This window comes from Oxyura jamaicensis, chromosome 9, assembly GCF_011077185.1.
Source record: "Oxyura jamaicensis isolate SHBP4307 breed ruddy duck chromosome 9, BPBGC_Ojam_1.0, whole genome shotgun sequence".
NCBI classification, from domain to species: Eukaryota; Metazoa; Chordata; class Aves; order Anseriformes; family Anatidae; genus Oxyura; species Oxyura jamaicensis.
This window is the reverse complement of record NC_048901.1, coordinates 24,346,924-24,361,559: the sequence shown is the minus strand read 5'-3', so window position 1 is coordinate 24,361,559 and position 14,636 is coordinate 24,346,924. Positions and strand designations below refer to the sequence as shown.

General features: G+C 48.7%; 1 protein-coding gene across 10 annotated transcripts in view; it reads right to left on the bottom strand.

The window, feature by feature from the left end:
- Positions 1-581: 581 nt before the first annotated feature.
- VEPH1 (ventricular zone expressed PH domain containing 1) overlaps positions 582-14,636 on the bottom strand; it is an 83,788-nt gene continuing 69,733 nt past the window's right edge. For 9 of the 10 annotated variants that reach the window (XM_035334924.1, XM_035334921.1, XM_035334923.1 and 6 more), the window contains 3 exons: positions 14,311-14,428; positions 4,927-5,063; positions 582-1,372 (listed from right to left, as the gene is read on the bottom strand). In XM_035334924.1, coding sequence (XP_035190815.1) covers positions 1,136-1,372; positions 4,927-5,063; positions 14,311-14,428 — 492 coding nt within the window. In that variant the 3' untranslated portion in view covers positions 582-1,135. The remainder of the gene's footprint in view (positions 1,373-4,926; positions 5,064-14,310; positions 14,429-14,636) is intronic. The other variant, XM_035334927.1, reaches the window with a different exon arrangement.

Below are 14,636 nucleotides of genomic sequence, written 5' to 3'. Positions count from 1 at the left end.
TGATGGGGATCGCGGCTGAGCAGCAACAGCTCACATGAAAGCAGGAGGGCTGCGATGTGCAGGACGGTGCAGAAATCGGGCTGTGAATTCAGAGGCAGGCGTTACTTCTGTCCCACCCCGCTGGAGAAAGCAGCCGCCCAGCAAAGGCAAGGAGCTCTCTGAGATGCTATGGGCTCCCCTGCTGCACGGAAGATCCAGATGTCAGTAAAATCACTACAGCCAATTTTCTGGAAAAGACTTTTTTGCAAAAGATACTTTTTTTCTAGGTTTTAGGCAAATTGGGAAATTTAAGATTTTTTATCTACTCAGCCTTGATCTCCAAGTTAATTTCTTCATCTGCAGACTTCTGTCTCGTTTTTTCCCTCCTTTCCTCTTTTGCTTTCCATCTTTTCTGCAGTACGTTCTCCACTTCGGAATTCCTGGAGGGTGACAACAACAGCAAAAAAATACCTGGACATTTTCCAGTTTTAGAGATATTTTGAAAACTTGCGGAACAGTGAAGACAAGTAATTAAAAAAAAAGAGAAATATATTTAAAAATTACATTCAGTTACAAATAGGGGAAAAAGCAGGAGAAAGAGGTAAAAGCAAAACATTTAATATAGAATTTTATTTTTCGGCACTATTAAATCTCTAAAATTGCCCCATCTCAGATCTGAAAGAAGAAACAACTATGATTTTCTTTTCATGGGCACATAAACAGTAAAAGGTAAGGTACATTGAGATTAAATAAGAGGGAAAATTATCTTTTCACAGACGGACAGTGAGTGAGGAACGCAGGAAGCCCGTACATACTCAGATGCTCCCGGCAGCGTCCAAAGCCACAGGGCTCTCATGGCTCCCAGGAGCTGGGCGGCCAGGGCCGGGCTGTTTCTGACCACGTCTCCTGGTCCTGAGGCAATTAAGCTGAAGAAAAACCTGCATTTCGCTTGCGGATGTGCAAGCTACGTCCACGCCAGCACCCGGCGCAGCGCTGGGTCCGCCAGTAGTGTTAAAGCTGCCGCGCTGCCCCACGGCCTCCCCGCTGCCAACAAACTCCCCCCCAGTTTCCCACATCCCAGCAGCCGGCCGGGGCCAGGGACATTCCCCTCGAGCAGTCTGCAGGCAGCTGCCCCGTGCTGGAGCTGCCAGCAGCCCTACAGGTAGGTGGTGGCCTCTCTGCTCTCCCTTTCTTTTGCCTGCGCGACGGCGACGTTGATGCACTGAAGCCACTCCTCCGCGTTCTTCTCGTCCTTGGCCTTGAAGACGTAGGTTTTGCTGTCCGTGAAGATCTCGAAGGCCCGGGGCAGGCTGCGGTCCCGGCGCTTCTTCGCCACCACTTTAACGCTCTGCACCTTGCTGAGCTCGATGGGGCAGTCGTCGGGGTCGTCTTTCTGAAACACAGGGCGGGGAAGACAGACAAAACCACGTTCATACGGTACAGCTTCCACCATCCTGACAGCTGATCCAGCAGCATCTCCTTGAGGAACAGGAGACAGCTCTGGCTCGTAAGGAGTGATAAGCTGTCCCCCTTCTCAGACTCTCCCCCTGAAAGGGAAGCAGCAGCTCCTGATACTGGCTGTAACGACGGAACAAATGCTTTGTGTCTGGCCCAGGAATAGGAGGGAAGTCAGGGCATTTTTCAGTGGGGAGCAGGGAACATGGCACAGCTCTGTTGTAACGTGGTTTGAAAGTGTACAACGCAGTGCATCTGTGAAATCTTGGCGTCATGGTAGGAGTGGGAATGTGATGCAGGGAGTGCAAGAGATGGTCATGCAAAGTCACAGACGTTTCCTGCAGGAGATCTGTGAGCTCATCAGACAGATACGAATTGTGGTTTCCAGATGAGAAGTTTAAGCACAAGGCTCCAATTTGTCAAGACTGTTTAGGTTTCTCCTGTTGAGCTTCTTATGCTTTTTACCAAGAGGAGTATGATGGGTTTTCCAAAACCTTTGCACTCCTGCCATGCAGGCAAGCAGCATCAATTCCCCATGTACCAAGAGAACTTTGCACCCCGTGAGTAGCCCTGCAGACATAGACGCCTGCCGAGCAAAACCGATGTGCTCCCTTCATGTTATGTCATGGACACACAGCACTTGACCTCAAGTTGCTAAAGAAAGTTGAGAATGTACCCTAGGCACATTTCTGTGGAAGGAGTTTACCGCTGTTTTCCAGGAGTCTGGACTCATTTCAGACCTCTTCTATTTTGGTTTTCTAATTCTGCCCCTTCACCCACTGGCCATACAATCGCTTACGCAGAGCAAATGTTGTCCTTCTGGTTACTTCTGCGAAGGGAAGGTTTGTAGTGGGATCCGGGAAGAGGCAGGCTCCGCCAGCTGGCAATCTCACAATACTTCCTCCCTGTTTGGTTTGTGTTTTCAGGCGAGCAGCGTGAAAAGTCCAAACACCCACGCGGCGCCTGTCCCTGCTCAGCGACGCCAGAGATGAAGGGGCAGAGCTGTCACGCTCAGCCAGGCGAGCCCTGTGCTGCTTTGGGCACCGCAATCAGCACCAGATGTGGCCGGGCAGAAACCTTTCCTTTTTAACACAGAACCATTCACTGGCAACACCTCAAGGCACCTGGGCACATCGGTCCTCGCGACTGCAGCGCTTGCAGTGCACCCGCTGCCTCCCCGCTGCTGGTGGCACCTTCCCTCCTGCCGCTCTCTGGCCCAGCACCAGCACTTCGTTGCCTGCTCCCTGTCTGACATTGACCAGACTTCCCTGCGCTGAGAGGCAAACTGCTCCACCCCACAAGGGGGCAAAGATGCAGGATCAGTGCGTGAGAAACCGCCTAGCCCGGCCTGGGACGCGCTCCCTCGCAGCTGCGGAGGAGCACAAGGAGCCTGGCTGTCTCCTTCAGCTGTTGTCAGGGCACACTCAGCAGAGTGGGATTTGAAAATCTTATTTAGTACTTTTATTGTCTGAACCAATTCTGTGCGGTGTCCTAGCTCCAGCCCCGCTGCAAGGCAAAGCCTTTCTCTTGGTGTCTGCAGCAGTCGGCTCTGGGCATGCACAAGCTGGAGGGCTCAGCGGGTCCCAGGCTGTAGCCCAAGCAATGGTTAACAACAGGACTCAACTCTCTAATTAAAAAGCAACAAAAAATAATGCAGAAGTAACAGGATATAACGCAGCAACTTGGAAGACTGATTGCCCAGGCACAACAACCCGCTGCTGTCCCCGGGGGCTGGACGCCAGCCTGCTGCTGGGAGGAACCAGATATTTTTGTTCAACTTTAGAAAAAGCAAAGAAAATTGGAGTTTGCCAGCTAAAAAAAAGGGCAGTTAAGCTACATAGACTCTGCTATTAAGCAGAATCTGCTGTTTGACAATCTAACCTGCCAGCTTCATCCGCCAGCAAAACGCTGAACAGCCCTCATGTTAACAAGGAGAGCACCGAGAATGCAAATGCAAGGAGGCGACTGCTCCATGCTAATCGCATCCCAGGAGTAATCAAGGTATTCTGACGTGACTTTTGCTTGGCTTGTTTGCAAGCTAATTAAATCCATTCCATTAAATCCGTTTCTTTAAGCCAATCAACTTGCTAGAAAAGCGACAATTATCCTGACACCTTAAGAAGGAAACGTCAGCCAGTGCTGAACTGAAGCTGGAACACTTGTATGGATTGAACTGTCTTCAAGATCTCAAACAAACATCAGAAAAAGTCGCTAGAAAGTAAAGAAAAGGTTGTTTTATGAAGTACTTGCTCTCAGGAGGGTCGTACTGCCCCATGAAAGGCACTTGTTTCTCCTAGGCTGGATGCCCTGATGTGTTTCTTGGAAGAAGGGACTCAGGAAGCCATTTCAGAAGCTTTAAGAGCTTTGCTAGGTTTCTGTACTAAAAGATACCATTTACCAGAAATATTAAGGCTTGGTTTTAACTGGAAGATGCTGCTATTTTTGGTTTATCTAAGAAGAGAACTGTTGCAACAAAAATAAAAGGACTATTTTGCACAATGTATGATAATTTTCATTGTGAACAGCTGAAGAAAGTTAGTTTTTAATGATTGACAAGTAATAACTATTGAGGACTGGATTCAATTACCTTCTCTTCTACGCCCAGAACTCACTTGTCGTTGAGTCATATTGGTGGAAATTTCAAACAATTTTGCAGAAATTTCAGCAGTTACCCTGAATTTAGATGAGGGTAGAAGTGAAAGAACAAACTTGGTTCCTCTGGGAGAAGAGCACTTCAGCGTCACCTTGCTTTAAGCAAACCTGCACCTCCTGTACAGATAACACCAGTTGGAACACCATCACCTCAAGAACACCTATTAACATACAAAAGCAGGCAAGGCTTTAAAAAAAAGTGACCTGTTGTTTCATTTAGGGGACTGCCCCGAGATGCTTGGACAGGCCTGACTTCCTAGACATGCTGCACACAACCGACCCACCCCGAGCACTGCAGATCCCGTGACAATGGGGACCCAGGAATCACCGCACCAGCTGTGGCTGCACTTACCTTGCCGCCACATGCCATACCCTCAGCCAGTGGGAAATCAGATGCACCCACGCAGAATTTATTGGAATCGTTTATCTAATGAAGTATGAGCCGCTAAACAAGACTGACAACTAGTGCTTAGCCCACTGGAATCCCGTCAGTTCGGGATGCGCTCGTGGAGCAGGGGCTTTGGAACGCCTGAGAGGTGGTGCCGGGTGCCTGGAGGCAGCGGGGATGATGCTTGGGCAGGGGGGGGTGTAAAGCATGGAGACATGAGGGCTGCAGCGACCGCTAACCTGAAGAGCAGCACTGCCAGCCTCGCGCTGAGTCCTCTCCAAAGTCTCACGCTCCTGATCCAGAGAGAAAAGCATAAACAGACCCTGTGAGCAAACGCTTGGCTGGAGCCAGCCGTGTGGTGTACAGAGCCCATGGAAAAAGCTGAGTGGTGAAAACCTCTGGGAAATGGTGATGCGGAGGAGGGAAACAAAGGGATCAAACTTCTGACTTACGGATTTTCCTTTCCGAAAGAGCAGCTGGTTGCCAGCCAGGGTGAAGTAGCGAGTTTTCCACCTTTTGATAAACTTCCAGCGGACTTGCTTCTCTTTGAGCTTGCCTTCCATCAGAGGTTGGCCATCCTGATTTACCACTGCAGAGGTGAACACACAGCGAGGGGTTAGTTCTTTCCTCTCTCGGCCTCAGCGGAAAGCCAGGCTTTGCCGCGATGCAGAGAAGGTTTCTGCAGCTTGGCTGTGTCAGCGCCAGCCTGCATTCCTCCCGACCTCAGGCACTCAGCCCTTGGTCAGATTTTGCTTGGGAGGCCTGACAGATGGAGCCGATGGCTCAGACCGCTCTGCCTGTCACTTCTTCTATTATCCCCTTATTCACCGTGTACTTCCCCCACCGTAACGCCTCCCAGTTGTTCCTCAGCCCTGCCATAATCATTTATAGCTCTGTGCGATTAAAGTCAGCGTTCGTGCTGTCTCGGAGCTTTGTGCTGCAGAGCTCGGTGCCGTTGTGCTCCTGCTCTGGGGTCCTCGGGACAGGAACAGCTTGGGGCTGACACTGTGCTCCCCTTCGCAGCGGTGGCCCCGTGGAGGGAGTTACGAGCCAGGCGCCCGTCCCACGGGAGCCCCCGCCAGCCCTAGGGCTCACAGACATCTCCAGCCTGGAAACGTGAACTGTGCTCAGCAGGAGGCGAAGGGCCTTGTCCCACGGGCACGGCCTTCCCTCCTCATCCTCCCCTTCCCTACATCAGGACCGGGCTCCCTCACGGGTAAGGACAGAGGTGCTTTTTGTCAGCCCCCTTGTCTCTCTTCAGGGATATTTCAAAAGTCAGTGGTCCACTTTGTGAAGACCAACCCTTACAGCAAACCAAGTGGTACTTCTGTAAATCTCCCTGCACCGACGCGTTGGGACTGTGATATTTTCTGTCGCTTTTACTTTTATAAAATAACACGATTTGTTCTGATGCTGGCCCACAAAGGCCAGGGCCTCACAGCTCAGCCCCACGCAGGGGTCAGTGCCGCCCCCACAGGAGCAGTCAGGGCCCTCCGCTGTCACCAGCTGGGACAGCCAAGTTTTTACCGTTCTGTGGCAAAATTTACTTACAGATAAACTATTAGTGTGTCATCAGCCACTAACACTGCCTTGCTCGTAGAGAGAAGAAACAAAAAGCTCCTGCCTCCTGATCAACTGCATTACAGCAAGTTGCACGTGAGTAACCTAAAATGGGATTCGAAGCATGCAGCGTGCAGCACGGCTCTCAGAAACCACAAGGTTCTGGGAGCCGGAGGAGCGTTCCCAGACCTTGCACCCAAGAAGGAAGCTCCCAGCACAAGGAAGGCCCAGCAACCACGAGGATCACCCTGGGCTTTAAAACGCTGCCCTCGGAGCGGCCTCGAGCTGCTGCCCTTGCGCATGGAGCAAGCAACTTTTAACTTTTGTAATGCCACTGTCGGTTCTTCTTTTCCGCTTTCTCTTCTATTTTTAGACAGACAGGACAGGACGGATCAGATGGACTGAAGAGCAGTCCAAGGCGTAAGCAGCCTGAGAACGGATGTGTTTTGATGTGATGTTTGCCTTGGAGTCCTTCCCAGCATCTGTCAGATAGTTCGTTATCCTCTGGCTGGCCGTTCCCGCATACCTTCGCATTCAGCTTTATCCAGCAAACCTTTTTTTTTCTCGAAAGCCTTTGCTGTCATCTGTGCATGGCCTTTCAGAGCCCAGAGCACGAGGAGCCGCTGTGACACCGAGGCCCTTGGAGGACACGAGGTGAGCGCGGTGGCCAAGGGCAGCCACCACAGGCAGCGCTGCCGCTGCCCTGAGGGGCTTCACCTGGGGCTTCAGAGGCTTTGTGGCTTTCTGGACACGTAGCTCTCCTCACTACCTCCACTCTGGTAGTGGGAAACAATGCAATGCAATTTAGATAAAGAATTTAGATTTAGATAAAGAATGTATGCTTTCCCCAGCGCTGTTTGTATTGGCAGAACTGCAGGCACTGGGGGTCTTCAGTGCGTACTACTATTTCCTCATGAAGACTACAAATATTTCTGTCTCTGTAGACAACAGTTTTCTGGAAGGAGATTCACTGAATGAAAACGGGGGTGGCCAATTGCAGCTGCGATGGGGAAATGCGCCTGTGATTTCTGTGATAAAGAGGTCGTTCTCCCCGCTCCCCGCAGCCCACAGCACCCCGAGCTCGACGTGGCAGCTCTTCTCTGCAGATTTTCATGCCAGCACCGAATCGTGACAACACCCAACCTGACATGGGACAAAGTAAAACAGAGGCTGATTTTCTCCCCGAGCAATTTTTTCTCACTGCAAAACCGCACAAATTTACGGGGAAGCTGGTTTGGGGCTGCACCAATTTCACAACATGCCTTCCAGTGGGACAGAGCCACGTTTTACAGTGTGCCCCTTAACAAGAACTTTTCAACTGTGTTAAATATTGTTTTCAAAACGACTACAGATACACGTTTTCCTTTGTTTAAGAAATTTCCTCAGCTGGCAAGCTTTTGTCCTCAGCCTTCCAGAGAAGCCTGGTTGGGGCAGGGGCACTTTGGAGATCAATACTCAGCTGATGTGAAAATCCTGGAGATCGGATCAAGAAAATGCACATTGTTGTCAAAAGGTGAGGGGATTTAAAGCCTTCCTTGGCCACAAGGATGTTACAGCATGCAGGGATGGGGTGCCTCTGCAGCACCTCTTTGCTGACAGTGGCCCAGTTGGCTGCTGGGGATGTGCACAGGAATCCCACTGGAAATGATGGAGCTGGGGCTGGGAATTAACTGAACGACTTACAGGCTCATACCTCCATCGCTCCCATTATTTGCCATTCACATGTGCAGCCTCTTGGTGGAGGATATTTTGCCACCATTAGAATATGCAGTTTGACGTCAGGAAATACTATCTCCGTAGCATGTAGGAGATAAAGACAGGGCATGGTTCCATATCATCTCCCAAGAGAAAGTGTCAGAACTGCTGCGACAAAGCCCACTCAGTGAGACAGAGCGCAAAGGATAAGACTGGATAGGAGTTCTACTTCTAAATGAGAACTACAAAGAATCTGTAATGTGTACAGTAGCTCTCAGACCTTGATGGCAGATGTATAAGCATCTAGATAGAGCAAAACACAGTTTTGCTATGAAAAGACAACTGCTCAGTGTCTGGGCCTTGTGCAGCTACCTGGCTCCTGGTCCACAGGAACAGCTTTGATGCCAATTCCAGTGCAGTAGGAGCGTGTTCTAAGCCAAACTAAGAAGCTTTAAAGCACAAAGGTTTCTGCACTGGAAGATACTGAGATGGTTGGTGGTCAGGAAAACAACATGAGAAAGGAAGTTGATGTGCAATTTTGTCCCAGATTGGATATTTATGGCCAAAATCTTTCAAAAACAGGATTTACTAGAGAAATGCTGGTCTGCCTTTAAGCACTCGGTGGCTGGAACCAGTGATAACAGAGCGCTTCTTGTGTACATTCACAGAGAAGTCCATGGGGAATTCTGCTGTCAGCTTCCAAAGTTGTCATAATGAAGTAGATGCCAGTATGTCTGAGGGTCTGATTAGAAGAAAAAGATTCACAAAAGATAAGAATGAAGCTCTTTTCCAATATTTTTCTAAGTCCTTTTGCTTATTTTGGTTGCGGTTAGCTTCACAGAATGACAGAATAATTCAGTTGGAAGGGAGCTCAGGGGGTGCCTCATCCCACCTCCTGCTCAAAGCGAGGTCAGCTCTGGGGTCAGGCTAGGTTGCTCACGGATTTATTGATCTGGGACTTGAAAATCTCAGCAACCTCTCCAGGCAAACTGTTTCAATGCTCGATCATCCCCACAGTGGGAAAGTTTTCCCTTATAGCCAGCCTGAACATCTCTCGTTCCAGTTTACACCTCTTATCTCCTGCCCTAGCAGCCCAGGAAGAGCCTGACCCCACCTTCCCGATCACCTCCCCGCAGGCAGGAGGCCACTGCCACATCCCTTCAGCCCTGCCTGAACCAGCCCTCGTCCTCCAGCCCCAGGCATCCTGGTGCAGCTTGTCATGATCCTTGGTGGGATTTTACTCGGTCACCACTGTGGCCGTGGAACCCATGGTGTGAGGAAAGTAGGAGTAAGTGCGCAGGGCTCTGTTGGCAAGGGGCGTAGGAGCAAACCCACACTGCCTGAGACATGCGGAGTTACTCTTCTCTCTGAAGTCTAGCCAAAACCAAACGCAGTCGCTGGTGGCCCCATTGCTTACCACATCGAAATACCTGCATTTTTAATACAGTTAGAATTATTTAAAAGAATGCAAACAACTGCCAACTGGTACGTGCACATTCCTTATACACAGATGGATTGCTGGAACCCTCTGTCTAGTTCTGATTTTTTCACCTTGCATGAATCTAGACCAAGAAGACTTTGGAAAAGTCATACAAGAATGATTTAAGGCTGATCTTTCATATGTTTATTTGCATCATGGGAAACTAATGAAGTGTATTCTCTTTAACTTCCTAAGCAAAGATCAAGATGTGACATGATAAAATCTACACAGAGATTTTCCTCATAACAGGGAAGGGCTTAATGTGATCCAGGCCTTAGAGACAGCCCAGAGATAAGCTCACATTTTAACAGGAGGTTAATTTACCTAAGCAACAACTCATGGGTTCTCCTTCACTTTACTGTTAAAAAACAGGTTTAGACATCTTTAGAAACACATACTAATGTGATACAGATCAAAGAGAAAATTATTTGACGTAAGCATTATTGGACCGGATTCTTTAGCTGTTGTTTTAAAGAAGGTTAAAGTAGGTGATCACACAATCTCCTCTGGGTTTGAAATCACTCTGTGCAGCGGTATGTTGACATATCATGAGATCTCTAGCTTGAAAAAAAAGGAGTTGAAGGATTCAAACTATCTATTATATATTTTTCAATACATTTTTTTCCTGAAGAACACGCAATAAGGCTAAAACTACTACCCAAACTCAAAATGAATAATTACTTGCTATAATACTCATTGCTTCTTAAACCATCTCAGGAAAGAGAGACTAACTGCAAGATCAATTCAACCCTGAATAGTACCCATTGAGGTAAGAGTCCTCCATGACATAAGCTGGAATTATTTTCCACTGATTGTATCTTGCTTTCTTTGCAGAACTACACTGCATCAAACTTGGAGTAGTTTGGGTAGTGAATAAATAGAAAACAAACAAAAAACCAAAACCAAAACCAAACTCTTGCAAGATGAACTCAAGTAAGAAAAAAACAAAGTATTAAATCTTCCATTTGATGAAACAAAGCCATCCACAAAAATTCAGCCCAATCATGAACGATCTCAATGATAATAAGCTCCTCTTAACTTGAAAGAATGAAACGTGTGGGTGGTAAGCAGAAGAAGATAAATGCAATTAACCTAAGGGAATATGGATTCGCTCTCTTTCATTAATTATCACATTTGGTTTTGCTGAAAACCTGGAAAAGACACATTACTGAATGCCACTTTTTATAATTTTCAAGCAAGCATTATAGCTGGGATATTCCAGTTCACCCGATAATCACCACTGCTAGCAAAAGATAAATGTATTCAGAAGTTAATATGGTGTAGGCTATTCTGAGTGAATTGCTTTTTTAAGGAGGAATTCATAAAAACCCCTCAGTTTTACCCGAATCATTGCCCATGGGCACAATGTCTCTTCTGCAGCCCACAGGGATTACTGCAATTTCTTTGTAAGCTTCCAGAATCTGGAATGTACTGCAATTCCCTCACAGGCTATCAAGTGGTTTTACTGAATTTTTTTGTGCAAGAGCTTGTGAAGCCAACTGTCAATGCAGAAGGTTATGTTGAAATGAAGCTCTTAAAAGCCAGCTTTTCCTAACAAGAGGCACACTGTATTTACTAAAATTTCACATGCCTTATGTCGTTGCTTGAATGGTTATTGTTTAAAAAAATAAAATAAAATAGTGTAACTTGTTTTTTCCTAGCTCTGGGACCAGCCGCACAGTTAGGGCACGTACGTGTATGTGGGCAGATGAGTAGGGTTTGTAGGAATGCTCTCTCCCTCCTTGGCTCAGGGGTAGCCGGAAAAAAAATAATCAGGATGATTTAACAGCACTTCTGGAAGAGTGTGGTCATCTAAATAATGCTTTAAAGCAAGAAGAATGCATGTGAAATAGGCAAACTTTCTCTGCGTTAATTGCCACTGCCTCTTCCCTTGCTAACTCAGCCTCCCAGCAGAGTGCGGCTCCGCAAACCTTCCTCACTGCATCTGCAAAAACCGTCACGGAGCTGGCATCCCGAGGCAAGAGCCAGGCTTTAAGGCATAATCCTTCCCTAAGTCTGGGGGATAAATGGCATCTTGCAACACGGTATCCAAAAAATGTAACAAAACCCAACATTAACAGAAAACAAAAGAAAATAATAGAAAAAGAATTTCCCTCTGAATTCCTTCTTTAAGAAGAATTGGGTTGCTAAACAGCATTGCTGAGAGGGAGAAATATTTTTGTTGTCTTTCAAAAGTACTGCTAGGTTTCAAAAGGGTCCGTCCGACTGTGGAATGAGCATGAAAGATGTCTCACAGCTTTACATTTCTTACACGCTCAAGATCTCTGAGCCCTCTTTTTTCCCCGTCACATCTTATAAACCTCCAAAGACCCTCGGTGTCCCCCACTCTGGCACGAATTCTCCCTGCTGACACAGAACTGCATCTCCGACACTAGGAACTGGCCATTCACCTGCAGGTTTTGTCCCGGGAAGGACTACCTTCTGTACTCCCTTCATGTGTCTTGACCCATTAAATAGTTCGTTTTCTTCGACTCCTAAAGGCCTTGAGGTCTGAGAAGCAAGCTGTGACATTCACAATGTGCCGTACAATTATTTTTTTTTAAACTGAGACAAAGACAGAAACGGCTTACAAAAAGAACAGACAGCTACAGCCCAAAAATATTGTGTGCTCAGTTCCTCCTGTTCCTGACCATCCCCAAAGGCACCCCATAACTCACAGCCCTGGCTCCAAAGCCAGGAGTAAATGGTGATTTTGTAGATGCTGACATTTATTAAAGTTTCTCCTCCTCAGCTGCGGCAGCGGGGACAGATGGGTGGCAGGGTCACCGAGGGAGGCCCTACCCCCATGGATATGAACAGGGTGATAAAACCAGAAGGAAAGGAGGAGATGACTGCTGGGTTTGGCAAGTGGAGATACCTGAACGAAGCAGTAAGGAAGGAAACGACTGGGAAGAACGGACTGTGAGGAGGCACGTTTTCCTGTCCCCATAGGTTAGGGAGAGCTGTAAGGTGTCACAAGTACTTGAGAGCGTGGAGGATGCCCCTGGACGTTCGGAGGAAGGCCTGCCCTTCTCAGGCACTGAAAGCAGGGTTTGCAGGGTTATCGCCGGTTAGAAAAGCTGCACAAAGGTTAGGGACCAACCTCACAAAGTCTTTGACCAGCGTCCCTGGTCATTGCGTCCGCTGAGCAGGTGGCGTTTCACTTAACAGCTCGATGCTGTCCTTGCCTTTTTTTCCACTGGGCTTTGGTTGACGTTATACAAATGCAAGCCAGATCACAAGTAAGTGTAAAGATATTATACGAAGCAACATCATTTACAAGGGCCTACATAAGTCCCAGCACATAGAGCTGACAGGGAAACAAGTGCAGTCTGTGCCGACCTGCTGGCCGAGCCGCTGTCCCCTCCATGGCTCAGGCACGCCGAGGACGGACGCTTTGCACCCGTGTGGCCAAGAGCTGCTGCTCTGGCATACCTCTGTGCCAAGCCCAAGCCCTTTTTGCACCAGCCCAGCCCAGCAATGTGTAAGCAGGGGAGCAGTGTGCCAAACCCCGCCGCAGGCGCTCCAGGGCACGTGCCAGCTCCCACTTCCCGGGGGCCGTCAGCGCCCGGCACCATGCGCAGTTTATGCTGCTCGAGATGTCAGCTCAAGTGCTCTGAGAACAGACTCGAGAGCCTCTTGTCAGCAGCACAGAGACGTCCCCACATCTGCACGCTCTCGCCCAAGAGCAAGGAGGAGTTCACTGGGAATCGCGGCCTGGCGTCAGGGGCTTTCGTTGCCTTCCCCCCGTGTTCAGAGCCTTTAGAAAACACCAGCCCCATACTGCCTGTACAGGATCCCAGACCCAGCACCACACTCACGGGGTCCTCTCATGTCTCCAGACTAGTGCCAACAGCCAAATCCACAGCATCAACAAGGACATTGTGCCTCATGTTTCTCCGAGGACTGACGTTGCCACCTTTGTACGGTCCCTTGGCACTAATAGAGCCGCCCTACCAGCACAGTCAGTACCTTGCCACGAACACTCGCCTCTTTGGGCACGCCGAGTTCTTGAAAGTTCAAAACAAAGCTGTTTTGTTAAGCTTTGAAATTTTCAGACAGACTCTTTCCTTGTGGCCTGACACACATCTAGCACTGATGTGATGGAACAGCCACAGGAAGGCCGCTGTACTGAGGTGAAATCTCAGCTCAAAGCATGATTCTTCTTGTGGGAGCTGAGTTCCACCTGGGAGCTGTGGAAGGAGGAAAATGGTCAAAAACCCCACAAAACGAGCGTAGGCAGCTGTGCCACCATGCTTACAAGACTTACTAGATTTGAGGTTGATGAAATATAAAGAGATGTTAGCCGTTGAAATAAAGAGCTGAAAAAGCAAATTCTTCAAAGGCTTGACCAAAATACTCAGAATTCTTGGCCAGAAATGTGCAGGCTATGACAGTGTGGCAAGAAAATCTAAGAAAAAGGCCATCCTTCTGAATTTCAGTACAGTGATCTAAAACACACGGGTAGCAGAGAGCTTCAAAAAAACATAAGTCACCAGAATCTTTCACCTTGGACAAAGTTTATTGTGCCCTCAGCCTGTTTTCTAGCACAGTTTCAGTATTATGGCTGTTCTCAAGAGGTTTTGTTCTTAAGAAAATGCGCACTATGGACTTGATTATATTGAAATAATTCTGTGGAAAACCCTGGCCACCACGCCCCAGGATGCCCTGTCAGATGAAGAGGACATGGACTGGCTGCAGCATCTATGCCAACATCCCCTGACATGGGGCACCTGGGCAGTCTCCAGTGGACCTGGGACATGGTCCAGAAGATTCAACTCCTTCATCTGGGTGCTGCAAGATGGGTGCAGATCCCTCCCACTCCCCAGGCATTAGCAGCCACGCAGATTTATGAGTACACATTAATTTTGGATTGCCTCCCTGCAAGCGTACACCAAGTAAGGTTTGTGTTTGACTCTCTCTCACCAGAAATGCTGAGACAGGAGTTTAACAGAGAATTCCAATTAAAATAGACACTGGCAGGGCTACGCTGGGAACTTTGCTGTACTTTTTGCATAGCCTCTGCCATCACCACTCCTGCACAGAGCCACGCCGCATCCTCCACCCGCCGCAGCCCAGCCACCGCTCGCAGAGCACTCACCTGTTGCCTTTTCGGGGTTATTGCACATGAAACACTGCCACGTTCCCGCTTCCTCGCTGTAGCCGAACAAATCGAAGAACCTCACTTCTTCCAGGTGCATCTGCACATGGTCCAGATCCTGGGCCAACAAGGAGAGAAAGCAAAGGCAGTCAGATAGTGGACAACTGCAGCTAGCGCCTCGGTGTCCTTTGGTACATCTCACGGGGACGAACAGCCTGCCGGGGCAGGCGTGCTCAGCAGGACGCACCTCCCTCCACCACCAGCAGCACCTAACCGAACACGCCAGGGAGGCAGGGGACTGGGCTGCGATCTTTTGTGCCCCAGCA